General features: G+C 41.1%; 1 protein-coding gene across 1 annotated transcript in view; it reads left to right on the top strand.

Annotated features, from left to right (window-relative positions):
* Positions 1-17,500, top strand: part of LOC307264813 (transmembrane protein 132C) — a gene marked incomplete at both ends in the record, with an annotated part of 146,620 nt that overhangs the window by 85,738 nt on the left and 43,382 nt on the right. Inside the window, one exon of the mRNA XM_080046325.1 lies at positions 3,354-3,549. Within this exon, the coding sequence (XP_079902451.1) occupies positions 3,354-3,549 (196 nt within the window). The remainder of the gene's footprint in view (positions 1-3,353; positions 3,550-17,500) is intronic.

The raw sequence follows: 17,500 nt of genomic DNA on the forward strand, positions 1-17,500 counted from the left end.
AAGCAAAGCTCACTCTGAGATGGGGATAAAGTGTTACATTCTGCAGTAGTTTTGTTTGGTTGGTTTTCTAAGTGTCTACGAACAAGTCCTTGTGTGTGTGTGTGTGTGTGTGTGTGTGTGCGCGTGTATGCGTGCGTGCGTGTATGTATGTGTACATGCACTAGAGGACAGTGTAATATTGTTTTGGAGCCTTGTGGTTGGGACAGAGCTAACACCTGAGTGAACCTGTCATGGCAGACACATTGCTTTTTCAGCTCCAGCGATTACACTGCACCCAAACACACTCAACATTTTCTTGGGGGCTTTGTGTGTGTGTGTGTGTGTGTGTGTGTGTGTGTGTGTGTGTGTGTGTGTGTGTGTGTGTGTGTGTGTGTGTGTGTGTGTGTGTGTGTGTGTGTCGCTTGTGCATTGCCTGTATGCCGGTGTCTGCGAGTGCGAGACAGACAGGAGCAGAGAGCAAGAGTGACAGAGCATTGTGTGTCGCTGTGTATGGTTCTACACCTCTGCTGTGTTTTAGGTTCCTCCCTAGAAAAAAAGAAATAGGGCTACTACTGCTACTCTGTCCTTCTAGGTTAAACAACAAGTCGTCTTGATGGATAGACACTCACAGACACACACACACACACACACACACACACACACACACACACAGACAGACAATACACACACACACACACACACGCACCACACAATCCAAAATTTAAAAAAAATGTGGGCAAAGTTTTCTCCTTTTTTTCTTTTCTTCCTCGCAAAGGACAACTTTCTGTATGGAAGAACTGCTTCCATATTCTTCAATATTAAGGAAGTGTCTTAAGATGAAATCAACATGCATCGTGTCAGCCACAATATGTTTAAGATCATTTAACACAGACGTATTAGACAAGGTGCTGCATCGTAAATGCAGTTCTTTTTTTCACCTTCATACAGCCAACAACTTCATTCAGTATAGAAGTATTTGGAGCTCTTTCAAGGCCTGCCTGAGTGTTCGCAAACCCTGAAACTGAGACTGTATTTCATCCATCTCATAAGACATCAACACGGCATTTATAATTAGCAGACTTAAAACTGAGCACCTCCGCTGTGATGATGGCAAATGTTTTACTCCCACGGTAAAAATCTGCTGGTTCCTTAATTAATTTTTTTCATGAATTTTTTTGATAAAGTTTTCCTTTTTTGTGACTGAACCGGGGGGAAAAGTGAACCACCTTTTCTGTTTAAAGAAAGGATAACTATAATATGATGTCATGTCAGGTTTTGTAAGGAGACATAGAGAGGATGACCCATGGCTGGAGACAGATGAAAGAATAGCAAGAGTAATGGTGGGATCTGGAAGAGGTCAAGGGGAGCTGACACCCATCAGTTTTCCCTCCTTCGTCTATCTGTGGAACACATCTCTCACACATCCCCCTAGAAACACACACACACACACACACACACACACACACATACACAGGCACGCCAGATATCACAGAGACTCAGCAATTGGCTTTGTCATGACATTTAACCCCTTTATATTTCTGTGTGTGTGTGTATGACAGAGCTATAAAACGTTGACTTGAAATTCAATTTACAGCTGCTTACCTTTATTCTTTCTTTTCATGCTCCACTAGCTGCGGTGTGTGTGTGTGTGTGTGTGTGTGTGTGTGTGTGTGTGTGTGTGTGTGTGTGTGTGTGTGTGTGTGTGTGTGTGTGTGTGTGTGTGTGTGTGTGTGTGTGTGTGTGTGTGTGTGTGTGTGTGTGTGTGTGTGTGTGTGTGTGTGTGTGTGCACTGTGCACACATGTGTGTTGTGGGGGATGGTGTTTATGAGGGTGTGCAATTGAAAAAGAATCTGATGCAGTCAGAGATATTTTTCAGTTGTTAAACCGTTTCTAGATAATTCAGATAACATTTCTCCGCTGTGAAACAATCGACTGTGGTGTGAGTTGAATATTCATCTTCAAAAGCCCTCCCAGGAGACCTTTTGCGTTGCCCGTACTTTGACCTATATATAAGTGTGTATATTTTATGGCTACATTTTACCACGGTGAATGTACAAATGTCACATTTAAGTTGGTATTTTTATTGTATACCTGCTGTATTTTTTTTTCCTCTCTGCAACAAAGCCCAAAGCACCACACACACAGCACTTGTAGACATTTTATTTTCATTAATTAACCACAATCCTTACCTTTTGGATGTTGACTTCCAAATACAGCCTCAACCCTAACTATGATAATGTCAGCTTTGGTGTAGAAGAAGGAGATGCTAATCATTTCTGTGGGGATGATTGACGACTGGCTGTGATATGCATTAGCAGTTAGAATCAGGAGGTCTGAAAGGCAGAGAGGCAAACCAGGTAAGTACAGTCTGCAATGTTGTGAGGCCACGATGTACAGCAGCAATCCAACTTGTCAAAATGACAGACACGTTGCTATGTATAGCAGTCAGAATAGAGGAGTAGAAATTATGAAAATAAGTATTTTTTTCCTTATATCTTTTTTCCCATTAACATTTTTAACTGAACCTGTATGTCTGTTTTAAGAGTGGCTTTAGAGGTGCTATATTAGCTTACCTTTGGACAGAGTTAGGCAAGCAGTTACCCCCTTTTTCCAGTATTTGTGCTATGCTAAACCAACTTATCCAATTGATCATTTAAAGAAACCGGAATGGCTTCCGACCATTAAGGGTGAAAAGGTGTCATTATGTCTTGCTGGGATTATTTGACTCCCTGTTTAATACATACACATACATGGATAGTGTAAAGGATTTCAGCTTTTTCACCTTCTGCAGTCCTCAAGGCAGAAGCACTCATCATTATCACCTCCATCAACACATTACCATTATCCCCATCCTAGCTATCATCACAATCACACTTTCAGAAGTAGCAGAAGATGCTTTGTGTGGATGTTGACAACAAAAAAAAAATAGGAGAAAAAAGAATCAGACTACTCTAGCTCCAGGGCACAAAGGCATGTTGTAGATTGGTTAACACTACAGTTACAAGCAACATGCCTCCATTTTGAAACTCTGACGGCAGCCTATTACCGCTCTCTCCATCAGCCTTCTCCTTCTCCACTAATACATCATGCTCTTTCAATACATTTTCACACAGGATGGATTTCATTGTTTCACTGGTTACTCAAATATTTTGGACTTGCATTACATTCTGTTTTGAGGCAACAAAAAAAAAATCCTTGCCTTACCATAGTTTGTTTTATAAGGTGATTATTATTTGCCCGTCTTAAAATGATGCCAATACTACTCCATTGCCTTCATTTATTTTGTGAGGGGGTCAGTTTTTTTAAACAGTTTTTTTTAAACTCTTTATTTGTCAGGGTGATTAAAACCCCTTCTCTTCTCTTCCTCTGCGTAGATTAGAGAGCCCGTCCTATGAGGTGATGCAGCTGGACTTTGAGGTGGATAATGTGATCAACCTGGTGCCCACGCAGACTCTGCACTGGAACATTGAGTACCCGGCCGACACACAGACCACTGCCAGGCAAACTGAGAAAGTCTCTCACCTCTACATCAGCAATGCAGACATACAGGGGATCGTACCACTGGCTGAGGTAAATTGCACATTTCAATTTAATTCAATCTAATTGATTTACTTTTTACTTTCTAATCTATTTTATATATACCGTTTTATTTTTGCACCCCTTGCACTATTTAGTATTTAGAATGTATTTACTGTAAATATTGTTTATAATGTTTATCTTATTGTACTTTATTTTATTTTATTTTATTGTTCTTGCATGTATCAGAACTGACAATAACGTTTGGCTTGACTTGACTTGTAAGGGAATAACCAGACGAGCACAGATACAGATATCTGAAAATATTGACATACCCAGCAGCAGCAGCAGCAGCACATTATGCTGAAATAAATGCCATTTTCCCCCTGAATATACTATACCTCCTCCTCCTCCTCCTTCTCCTATGCTTCCCCGCTGACATCCCCCAGCCCATCCCTTACCTCCAGGTTGATCAAAGCTCTAAAGGTCAACCTGTTTACCCCCTCCTGTAGCTACAAGCCTCCTGGGCACACACACACACACACACACACACACACAGCAGGTTTCACTCTCACAGGTTTTTTGCAAAAATGACAAGCGGCTCCACAAATATGCGAACACATTTCCGGTACAGCAACTGCATATAAACAGACTGAAATTTGCAATTGCAATCATCCACTAATATTCCCAGTCACACCCGCCACCTTCATGCACGGATGATTCCCCCCCCCCGTGAATGTGTCCTGCCGGCACACGCCGTTCCTAGTGGAGACTCAAACACAATTCCTCTTTTTTTCAGGCCTTAAAAAGTTGTTACTTCTTACTTCTTTGTTACTTCTACCCTGTTAGATTTCAGTGTTACTATGAGAAGTACTGCCACTTTAACAGAAATATCTTTAGTGCACTAGAAAAGAAATACAGATGGGAAGAAAAAAATAAATACCACTAACAACTTAATATTGCAAATTATCTGATTAAGTGATGGCTACCATGTGCATACTTTGAAATGCATACTCTGCTAGTGTTATACCTGCAGCAATTAAGCCCTTATAACAAAATGCAAATGGATACTCATTTTGCAATGTAAATTGTTTTGCATGCATTGTTGCCTTCCAGATTTCCCTTGATGGAAGACTTGTGCTATTTATTGAAATATGTCAAATGATGGGAAATAATGCTTGAAAAGGTCTGCTTAAATACAGTATATATAACAGCTCTTATCAGACAAAATGCCACCATTACTGCATACGTTACCACAACAAAATGGATCCATCCCATAACAGACACTGTTGCTCTGGCTGAGGCAACCAAGAACCTCGGGCTAAAAAGTGCGGAAAAAAGGATGCTTTTCAAAAAACTCCCAGTTCCATTACCACTGAGGTAGAGCTAATCTAGCCTGATAGCCCTCCTTCAAACAGCAAAGCCCCTGTGAGAAAACCCAATTTTTTTCAGAGCTTTTGCAAACCCCTGTCTCTTTGACACACTGGTAAAAAGCAAGCTAGAAACCATCATTTCAAATGCCAGTGCTGTCGGGATTTCACTGGCTTCTCTTTTAAGGGGATGTGTGAATGGAGTTTAGGAATGAGCAATGCTACATCTCACTCCACCATTGTCCTAAAAAGAAACGTTTTAGAATGTATTTTTCACTGCAACATTCTGATGGATATCCATGTTCAAGATATACAGGTACAGTATGTACAACCAGATCACTGAATTATACCTGCGGCCCTCAAGACTTTGGTGTAGCCTATTCATTTATAATCGGTCTGTGTCATAAAGATTACATTAAAAAAACATGGAAAGATCTGTTCTCAAAAGAGAATACATTTAATCCTCTGCTGTGGATTTGTCATACAGACGGATAGCAAAGGGAAACTAACATGAGGTAGTATATTAAAGCCTCCATGGAAACCGGAGAAAGTGGTTCATGTCATTTTGGTCCGTGCGGTTCTAAAAGTCTAAAAACTTAACTTTGGTTAAAGGTTAAGTGAAAATCATAGTTTTGGTTTAATATTTGAAAATAACTGACATCCTGCCTCATCTCTTCATTTTCTTTTTTCTTAACAATACATAGCATATCATCTATACAACGTGACATCTATAGTCTGACTACATGTTTTTTGTTTCTCCTAAAGCCCATGCCCACACACGAAAACAAATACTCATCTTTGTATACACACACACACACACACACACACACACACATACACAAACCCAGTTTCACCTTCTGTCTCTCCCGCCACCTATTTCGTTGTTGCCTCTCTCCTTTGGGTAAAAGCATCCAAATGGCTGCTATTACAAGCCATTTGGGTCTCCTGATTTGTTTACCAGAACTGGTGACCAGATGTTGATTGTTGGTATGTTGTTGAAGGTGTCTGTCACTGAGAGGGGTCCCTGTGAAAGGTCACCGAGATGAAAGCTCCAACGTTTCAAGGTCTCTGGAGGGGGGGGGGGGGGGTGAAATTATGAGCTATCTGACACTTCAAAGGCAGCTGACTGTAAAAGCATTTTGCAAAGTCTTGCATCCTGAACAAATCACTATCTGAAGATATGGACAAAAGTGCAATAACCCCAAGTACAACCAAGTAACGAAATGGTAGATCTAAACAGCAGAGACGCATTTCAACGGCTGAAAGACTAATAAGCCTCACACACGTAATTGCATCAGTAGCACTCTCAGCACTGGCTTTTAAACATTATTTCTCTGTGTGGATCTGTAATGGGTGATTCAACTCCACCTTCTGCCATCGTCTACCATCTCCACCAAGTCAAAAGTCAGCTTATCCACGGCACTGATGTGGCACAGGCTAATAAAGCAGGTTCCCTCTTTACAATGCAACAATAGGAGACCAGAACATTGCCGGTCATTACCGAGCCCCTCTTGCAGATTTTTTTTTTCCTGATTTTTTCGCATATCCATTAAGGGTTTCTGGTTCTCTTTTGGCTGAGCGGTAAAAGAAAGAGGCCCTCTTCAGGAAACGAGGGATTATTAGTAATCGTAATTAGTAATTTGGTTTCATCTTTCAGAGAGGAGAGGAGAAAGAGTTAGAAAGAGAGGGAGGGAGGGGGAGACAACGAGCGACAGAAGCAGGTAGACCGACGGAAAAAGAGTGAAAAGAAGTGAGATTTGTGGGAATTTTAGGGAAAGTTACGTTGTTCATTACCATGAGGGCTTTGTCTTTGCTATACCTCTCATTTGAGGCCAATAACACAATGATGCTGTTGGTATTAGTCCACTTAGTGACACATTTTTTATTTATCTGGCAAAAAGTCAAAGAAAACTCACAAAAAAAGAAAGGCAGCTACACGGGTTTTTAAACCAAAAGCTGAATTGTATCAGATTTACCTGTGCTGTTTCAATTCCGTCTCTCAATCTGCTGAACTGCTGCAAAAAAAGGGCATATTGAATTTATCGACTATGGAGAACAGTATGGAGCACGACAAACACAGCAACTAAACACAGCAGTGAACATGTGAAATTATCCACTCAGTAAACTGGACTTTGAAGTAATCATTTGAATGGCAGCCCCGCAGTGGAAGCCATGGTCACTGAAACAGAATAGAGTCAGCCCCTGCCTTTTAAAAGGTGTTCTCTCAGTGTGAAACTTATTATTTAACCCATGGCCAGGCGTCTCAAATTACATTCTGAACATTCACGAGGAAGGCGATGGGCCATAAACTCAGTGAAGCTTGATTATTTTCTAAGACTCGACTAGAAACAGCTGAAGTAAATAACACAAATAGTTTCCAGAGGCAGTTAATCCACCATTTGCCTTACAAAAAAAACAGCTTTGACAAACCCACTGTTGGTTCTATATGCAATTGTTAAGTCCTGATCTAACTAGATTCCTATTGGAGGAGTCGGTGAATTTGAAATTTCTAATAGATTCAAATTTGGCTGGGGATGTCACAAAAAGCCACGGAATATGTCAACATGTCAGTAGATGGGCTATAATGAAAACAAACTGCCAATGGCCCGGTACTGAAAGGTTAGAGCGACAGACAGAATTGGTTATTTCAAAAACAAATAACATATGTTTGGTCAGCATGGCAGCAGATGAATATATGGCCACAACCCTGAAATAGTTCTGTCACTCTGTACCAACAGCCTGAGCGACATCCAGCGTTTTTAATTGAATCGATGATCTTTGTTTTACATTATTTGTCTATGTGTAGCATGCAGATGCACTGTTCAAGGATTGAGAGAAATGGGTAAAAAAGAGGGGCTTGGGTAGATTAGCTGTTAGCTTTATATATGGAACATACTACTACTGCTTTGGTCTATCAGTTAAAAATGTACAGACAAAAAGGTTGTGAGGTATCCCTACATTAGGCAAGAGAGACTTTAAAAGTTTCAGCACCATGGACAGCGACGCAGTGTGTGCTAAGCTGTAGCATCAGAATCTTAATTGGGCTGTATGTTGAAGTGGTAATTACCTGTTAAAATAAAATAAAAAATACCCTTGGATGGTTCCATATATATAAATCACTGACTTTACGTGTTTTAAGGGAAGCCCACGGCTGTGAAATAACTGACGAGAAAACAGGAGAGACCATAATGGACACAAATGGACAGAGAAAAGAAGGACAAAACAACCTGCTATTTGCACCCGGGGAAAAAAGCGAGGTCAGAAATGGACCTGCCATACTTTCCTCGCCTCTTAGAGATATTTTAGCGGCTGATAAATTGAGACAGTAATAATGTTGGTTTATTTTCCCTACAGGCGCCATTACACAGTGCTGGGGCTGTTACACCACTGCTCAGAGTGAGGGAGAGAGAGAGAGGCAGACAGACACTGATACATATTTATATTATATAATAATACCGTTATGTCTGCTCCTATTTGCATACAATATCCATTTGTGTGTGGAAGAGAGATGGAGTGAGTGAAAAAAAAGAATAGATCTACCCTTTATTCTCCCCATCTTTGTCTTGTTCTTAGAATAAAAAATGTAGAATAGTTTCCATAACTCCCTCTCTATGCTAACCTCCTTGGCCCTTATACCATTTTCATCTTCTTCTTCTCTCTCGTCTCTCCTGTCTCATATTCATCCCTCACTTTCTTCCTTCACCGAGTTTCACCTCTCTCTCTTTTCTGTGTAATTCATTATTAATTAGAACACTTCTTCCTCTTGTCTGCTCAAAGATGCCTGTGAATATCACTTCTCAATGGGCTGTGTATGTGCATGTGCAGACCTTTATGCAGCGCAGTAATGCTAAGTGGCGGCTTAATTTACCCCTTCTGATTGGTTCTCTCTAAAACGGAGTCAGTGAGAAGGAAGAGGAAACTTGAATAGTCAATAATCTGCTGATGAAAGCGGACACACACAAACACAAACACACACACACACACACACACACACACACACACACACACACACTCACACTCACACTCACAGTTTCAAACTCAACTAGAACTGCAAGCAGTTGTGAACGGGGGCCAAGCCTCCCACGCGACTCGGGATCGGGCGTTGTCGTCCGCGGCGCCGGCCCCTCGCTTCACGGAATCCGGAGATGTAAAGTTTTTTAATGTGCGATGTTCGGTGTGGGAGTTATAGCCCCAAACGCGTTTTCTTTGCTTTTTGTGGTTTTGGCGCCCCCTATGGATGACATTCGCAAAACTACGTTAGATAGAAAGATGCAGCTCAATGTACCAAACAAGTGGATGTCAAGTTTTTGAATGTGCGATGTTCGGTTGGGGAGTTATAGCAAAATCAAATTGTCATCCTCTCCATTGTAAAGACACTTTTTTGAATTTTCCCATTTTCCCGCCTAAAGACTTAGAAAATGGCGAAAACAGGCAAAAAAATTGAAAAACTCTTTTTTTTAATAAGTCCGGCCCACATAGAAATTTCTAGCCCATATTTTTTCCATAGGCTCAGGTATGCCCCATGATAGTCTCCCTTCAGTTTCAAGAAAATCCCCTTTTTTTTTTTTTTTAAGGAATTTTCGCGAATCTTTCAAGCGCTACTGTTTGGTCTTCCGATGGTCGTAGAAAAACTATTTGACCCACTTTTGCTCGTGGGAGTCAGGAGAGCGTAATGCTTTTGGTTTCGTCCAAATCGGGCGAAAACTGTAGGAGGAGTATGTTTTGGTGACTGACACAGTTTTTGCGACCTAGAAAAATATCTATCCTATCGCAAATGGGCGTGGCCTATCTCAAAAGATGCAGCTGACTTGTGGGCATCTGTGGATATAAAGGTTTTGACTGTCGGCCTTTCGGTGCGGAAGTTATAGCCCAAAACGCCTTTTCCTTTGTTGTAGCGCCACCTAGTGGCCGGCATGTCTGAATTTTTTTGTATGCTGAGAGACCGGGGGTCTGAACTAGTGATGCAAGTGGCATGTCCCAACCCTTTACGGTTTAGGCTGCAGCACCACTTGTACGTAAGGAATAGGAATAATAATAATAATAATAATCCCTACAAGATCAATAGGGTTCCCTGCCCCGCAGGGCTTGGGAACCGCGTTGCTCTGCAAAACGCGGTCCCAGCCCTACTCGGGCTTGGCCCCCTAATTATAGATTTACGATTTTCTTGGTGAGTGTGTTTATTAAAAACAACCTTTCCTCCCCTTCTCCCCCAGTTGTTTTATCGCTAACTCTCTAGCTACTGTTTTTTCAATCCCCTTATTTTGTGTGTGTGTGTGTGTGTGTGTGTCGCCAGTGGTCTAAATAACTTTGCTTTGCTAATTTACACAGACGTTAAGCAAGACACAGTGGGATCAATTGTACAAACACACTCCCCAGGTTCTCCCTGTTTGTTTTACCTCACACACTGCTTGGCGTCGCTGCCTATATTTATAGATTTCTCATTTGGATATCCACTCACTGATGCCTCATTAAGTTAGCGAATGATAATCAGGAGACAAGAGAGAGCGGAGATTTTGGTACAGTTAAGCAAAATGACAAAACCTTTAAAGGCACTGCTCCAACTTTGAGACTAATATTAGAAACAGTATTCTTGAACGAAACAAGCTAGATATAGGCATGTGTGCTGTGGGCGCTGTGTATTGAGAGAGAGAGAGAAAGCCTTTTCAGACATTTGCCTGAAATAATGCAACTGCAAGTCAGCTTCTAGCGAACCCCTGTGTCTTATTGTATATTTAGCATGGCAAAAAGTCTACATGGCTTTGTAACGCACGTAAAATGTTGATGAAAACTTGTTTAGAGCTTCTCTAAGGAGTTTGCAAAGATGGTGCATTGTCAATGTCGAGTGAGCAAACCAATTATGAATTTAACTTTAACTATTATTCCATCAATCACAAGTACTTTCTGGTAAAATAATGTCCATTGTAATATGTTTTAACTTTTTTAAATAGTATCTCACCAAATACATGTGCCAAAGGGCAATATTTGCAGGTTTTTTAGTTCTAAACAGTGTAAATGTCCGCTGTATAGTCTGCAACATGAGGATGAGGGAACTCCTGCTAGAGAGTGCGAGTGGGCAGGGAAAAACTGAGACACATGGAGAAAATGAGGGAGACGAAAAGAGCTATCATTTTCTGACAAGATATTTGACGATTCGACTCTTCCTTTTCTTTCTTTTTTTCTCCTAAAAGAACAACGGAAACGGAGAACAGCCTCCTTCATGCTCACTCACATTTAATCCCACCCGGGAGATGCTTTAGTCCAACAATGTTCTCATGGGCCACTAAAGCAGCAGTACTGATGGGACTGAGTGCTGCGCTCCAGTGTCAAGTGTACATCAGCAGCATTCATAAGGAGGAGAGGGGGGGAGTGTTTCCACCATAGGGACATATTAATGAAAAAAGACAACACTACTACAATTATTTTAAGATGTAGGTCAACTGCTGCTGCAAGGCTGAATAAACTTGTATAAACCCAGGCCTATAATATAGTGTGTTAATAGTGTTTTGGTGTTCTTGAGAGGCAGCAGTTGCCCAGAGGCGGAGTCATGTAAGCTGACGATCTAGTTGGAATCACAATGTGTCCGGTGATCGCAACTCTTAAACCCTGTTCCTTCTTTAAGGAGTCCCCTCTGTTCCTCCCTTCTTCTTTGCAAATGGTTACTTTGTGTTTATGCATTGGACAACCACTCACTCACAACACACCTTCACAGCGGACTCTACAGATCATCATACTACACCACACCATTGTGGTTGTTTTGCGTTCAGAATCATGTTTGTTTGAATAGATGTTTGTTACTTTTGCCTTCAGTCTGCATCTCACAATTGTCAGGTCATCACAATGCATACAATTAGAGACAAAAACACTTTTCAGGAAACAAAGAGAAGAGACGGGAGAAATAGTCTGATAATAAAGTTGTGGACATGTTTTTCTATACAGTTGGCACACTGAAACTCTCCCTTAAAGAAGTGGGCGAGAAACCAACAGGCAGAGAGAGAGAGAGAGAGAGAGAGAGAGAGGGTGAGGAGAGAGAGTTGAAATTGACTAGTTTGAAATAGGCCGGATGAGGGGGCGAGGACAAGAGGATAATGAACGAGGGATAACGTTGAATTGATGGACATATAGGCAGGAAAGAGAAAAGACAGAAGTGGGAGGGAGGGGTTTGACTAATTGATAAAAGTGAAAATTGGAGACAAAGAAAGAAAGAGGGATGGAAGCATAAAGAGATGGCAAAGAAAGAGGGAGCACAAGGGGGAGGATATTAGACAAGCTAATACGGGTGAAGTGGGCGCACAGGGAGAGAGATTGAGAGCGCCACAGAGGGAGAGAGATGGAGAGAAAGAGGAGGGCCCAGCGGAGGTGCAGAGCACCATGTAATAGTCCCTTGGAAGTCCTGGGCAGCTAAGAGGACCAGAGAAAAGAGAGAGAGATGGAGAGAGATAGAGAGAGAGAGAGAGAGAGAGAGAGAGAGAGAGAGAGAGAGAGAGAGGGGAGACGAGAGCAGGGCAGTTCTAATGCAATTAGGGGTCTGGAAATTGAAAGTACAATTCTCCCTGGGATCTTTGCAAGAGTGAGTGAGTGAGTGTGTGTGTGTGTGTGTGTGTGTGTGTGTGTGTGTGTGTGTGTATGTGTGTGTGTGTGTGTGTGTGTGTGTGTGTGTGTGTGTGTGTGTGTGTGTGTGTGTGTGTGTGTGTGTGTGTGTGTGTGTGTGTGTGTGTGTGTGTGTGTGTGTGTGTGTGTGTGTGAGAGAGAGTCAGATGGGCTGTTAGCTTTCATATCTACCAAATGTCTTCATCCCTCCTGTTCTATTTCTCCCTCCCTCAATTTTACTTGACTCAAAATGACCCTCTCATTTTACAATCCCCCCTCCATTTAATTTCTCCATCTTCCCATCCCTCCTTCTCCCCCTTCCTTTTCTCTCCCTGGCTCTATCCATCCTATTCTGCCCCTCTCTCTCTCTCTCTCTCTCTGTCTTCTCTCTCTCTCTCTCTCTCTCTCTCTCTCTCTCTCTCTCTCTCTCTCTCTATATATATATATATATTTTTTTTTTCTTTTTATTTCCCTCTGCATTATTTTTACGATTTGTACATTTCTGAAGAGGAAAGCTAAATGTCAGCTGCTTTTCACATCATTTACTTTTGTATCACAGGCATGTAGCCAGTGCTCTTATCCATTTGGACGTGCTACAGCAATACAAATGATTATTATATATTTTCTTTAGATCACCAAAACCAATGAACAAAATTGGGATATGCCAGGAATTACAGCCTCAATGACACAAAGTAATGACAATTTAAAGACAATACTCTTTCATCACTTCATTTTGCAGTCTTTCTGCACTTTCTGCAGATGTACGTATGGCAGAAATATGTTGCCACGGTAAGAGATACAGGAAATAACTACATTGTTTAAATCAAACTTATGAAGTGATTGCTATGTGCCATATATGCTATATTATCTCATTATTAAATGGTGCCCCATATATAGATTATTTCATACCAAATCATAATGCTAAAGATGTTCTCATATACCCACAATTATCCATATACACTGCATATACTGCAAATAGAAACACGGTAGGCGTTCAAACAACATTCAATGTTTTTCCACCTATTATTATTTCCCCTGATAATAGTTTTTCAGAAAAGGCTTAAAATGGCACAAGTCTCTGGCTAATTGCACATCATTCTAATTAGCGTTTTGCATAATGACCACGATCAAATCTGACCGATGTCCACAAGACCCCATTCCAGCCTGCCTGTGTTAGGTGTGTTGTGTGCATGTAAGGGAGTTTTTGTCTATAGATAGCAACCTTTAGCTTTCCATGCTGTTGTTGGGTAAGGAAGGAAATAGGTTGGGCGTGTGCTAATAATCGCCCCGGGAGCACGGTCTGATTGACTCCCAGGTTAGGTACACCCACAGGCTCATTAGCATCTTGTTAGCTGCTGTGATTAGCGTCATGAAAAGGCAAGGGGGGTGGGACAGCAAGACATAGGATACATTTTAGTTAGTAAAAATCTTTCCACCTGAGTGACAGAAATGTATTTGACCATTAGTCAATTCAGCTTAGTCAACTTTCAACTGATTCATTGGTTCACCTCAAATTAGGCGGAGGAGATTGTCAAGAAAAACAAGATAAACAAACGGAGAAAGATTTTATATTATGAATGGGGAATACTTATGGTAAATATACAATATGTAAAATAAAATATATGCAAAAACATTTTTAATAAGAAAACATTGCGCAACATTAAAGTTGATTAATGGGTGTGTATTTTCTGTTGTCTATAGTGGTGCACATTTGCTTTCCAGTCTGTCAGGGGCATGCAGGAAGTTTAAGTGTAAAGGCATAATGTGTGGATCCATTATTAACATCCCTGTACTTGAAAGAAACACTTAAACAAAACATTCCTTTTTCCATCCTATAATCCTGTAATGATTGTTTCAGTATTCCTCAATACATTTACATTCAAATTTAAAAAAGTCATAGTTTGAGTATTTTAATCAATATGCCATGCTTTTCCCTTCCCTTGTGTTGCCTTATCTTGTGGGTGTATACATACTTTTTATCTCATTGAATGTGATTTGATGACTTGCTAACCCCTGCCCATCATAAAATATAATGTGCATGACCTTTTCCGATGCTAGTAGAGCAATATAATAGTATGAGGTGTGTGTGAGTGTTTGTTCATTTCTCTCTCATCCTCCACCTCTTGATATACTGTACCACTGTGGGTGAGGGAGGTGAATGTGAACAGCTCTCCACACTTCTGTATCACTTCGCAGACACACACACACACACACACACACACACACACACACACACACACACACACACACACACACACACACACACACACACAAACACGCACACGCACAAACACAAACATGCTAGAAAATAAAAAAGATCTTCTTGAAAAACGCCATGCCCCTAGTTCACACAGCCACACTCCGGGGGAACATGATACAATCAAAGTCTCCCTCCACCAGCTGTTTGTTTTTATTTCCTTGAAGTTATCAATTGGACATGTTTCATCTCACAGTGTGCACTTGAATTAGTCACAGAGAGATCAACGACACCTTCAAAAAAACGCCCTCCCACCACACCCCCGCTCTCAGCTCTCATCAGCCCCTTTATTCCTACACATAGTACGACGTGCCTAGTTCATACAGCTAGGCCTGTAAACAACTGACATATCACACAAAGTTTTCTCTAAGTTCTGGCAGTTGCTGGGATATTTTTTTACGTGGGAGTGGAATATGTGTTTTAAGCACAGGACACATTGATGATGAAGAAATAATATGAAAGAGAAATAAGCGACTTGGTGTTTGCAGTTTGACAACACAGATAAATGATCACTAGGGAAGGCAAATTATGTTTATTTCTTTGAAGATGAGTACAGATCAGCCTCGCCTGGCAAACTTCGCAGTGATGGGATTCCTACACTGAATTGGTTTTTTAGCCAATTAAAAGTTAGCTCAAAAAAACGACAAAGAAATGTTTTCGTCTTGTTTTGTACTAACTGATTAAAACAAAATACAATATGTTCAGTTGTGAGCTATAGACGATTTGGTAGCCATTATAAAAATAAAAAAAACTTTGATCAGAACCAGCCTACTGTAGCTGTTTCATTTTACTTTGTGTCCTTATAGCAAACTGCGCTAAACACTTAATTTAATTTTGTATTTTCTTTTCTTAATATTTGCTAATTGTATATGTTTATGCAGATCGTATGCACATACATTTCTGATTTTTTTTTTTTTTTTGCAAATTAAGGCACATTGTTGCATGTTTTGCACTGTTTTGCAAGGTGATAAACAAATGAAAACTGGGAGGTTGTTTCTGTAATTTAATTTCACGAGTTAAGACCCCTTTTTTAAACATACAATATAGCCTAATTATTACCATTAGCTTGTCTTCCACTACATCCTAGGAGGCTCTAAGTTGATGATGAAAGCATACAGACTCAATCAATACTTTTCCCAAGGCAATGTGGGGGGAGAAAATCCTGCAGGCTGTTGCACTGATAATCTTCTGATTTCATAAGGACAAAACATGGATTATAAGTCTTTAAATAACTCCCGATGAAAGAGTGGAAATGTGGCCGGTGCTCAGTTAGTAATGATTAGTCTTATAGATCACAAGAAACATTTCAGTGTTTGGCTGAAGCCTGAAGTAATTACTCTGTCTGACACACACACACACACACACACACACACACACACACAAACACACACAGTCACACACACACACACAGTCACGGATACACTAGCAAGTATGAAAAAACAGTGTAGGCACACACTCAAACGTTCACACACACCCACACACAACTGTATTGCAGCCAACTAAATGAGCCGGCACTCCTCGGGCCTAATAGTCTGGCTGTAATTAACATTGTCATAGTGATAATAGCCATTTATCCCTGACATCACACACATACACACACACACACACACACACACACACACACACACACACACACACACACAGGCACAGGCACACACACACACAGGCACATGCACACACACACACACACACCCACCGTCCAAAACCTCTATCTTGTCTAGGCAGCTCGCCCAGCTGTCACCTCCCTCATCTGTCTCTCCCTCCCACCATTCCTTCTTTTTGTCCTCCTCCTCCTCAGTATTTAGACCTCATGATCCCTCGTTTCCCATTTTGCCATTTACCTTTTATCCAGTCCTTCCCCGTCATTATATCCCATCTGCTCTTTGCAGTGGGATTTTTTTTCCACTCTTTCCTTCCATCATGCCATCCTTTCTCTCCCCTCCTTTTCTGTATTCCAACCACATTCTTCTTTCTGTTTCTCGCTTCAACCTTTGCCTCGCTCAACTTTCTTTTCCTTTTTTAACATGCTGTGTTCGAGCTGTAGCAGAACAGCAACATTTGTTGTTTTCAATTTGTCAATGACAATAGAAACCTTTTCCAGTTTAGGTCCTTCCCTAAGATGTCCTACAGACGCAGTTTGTTGAAATGCAAGAGTGTTTTTTTCCCAACAGTTGGAACAGTTTTGGTTGACAATATGTTGTGGACCCAGAAGGAGATTTAACAGTCTAGACACGTAGTGTGGAACTGATAGATTATTGAAGGCTGCAGTCTGCAACAGGCAAGGGCTTGGTTTGAATCAGGGTAGACAAACCAGAACGAGCAGACAGCAGGATATCTACAGCAGGTCATCAATCGGATAGTGTTTTTTTTTTCAGGCAGGAAATGAATGAACCAGTAATGAGTACAGGCACACAAAGTCCGACATTCTGGTAGAGTACAATGTATTGCGGACCCTTACTGATGTTGGTTGGGATTGAGTTGGGACAGGCGGGTGACCAGTTCAGCTGAACAACGGAAGGTGGAATAACCAGAGATAACAAGAAAAGAACTGAGGAATACCTCACAGGGACAATAGGCAGAGAGAGTCTCCGGCTGTGGTATGTGTATATGTGGCTGTCTGTTGATGTTGAAGAATGAGGAGAGAGAGGTAATCCAGAGGTCATTGTGACGAATAACTACTAGATGTTGAAGTCCCTTTTTTCCAGTTTGGTCTTTAAACAACAGATAACACAGTGACTGAGTAAGAATGCTCTAAATGGTGTCATGGCACAGGCAGTACTGATAGAAAAAA

Source organism: Ammodytes marinus (genome assembly GCF_949987685.1).
Source record: "Ammodytes marinus genome assembly, chromosome: 2".
Classification (NCBI taxonomy): Eukaryota; Metazoa; Chordata; class Actinopteri; order Uranoscopiformes; family Ammodytidae; genus Ammodytes; species Ammodytes marinus.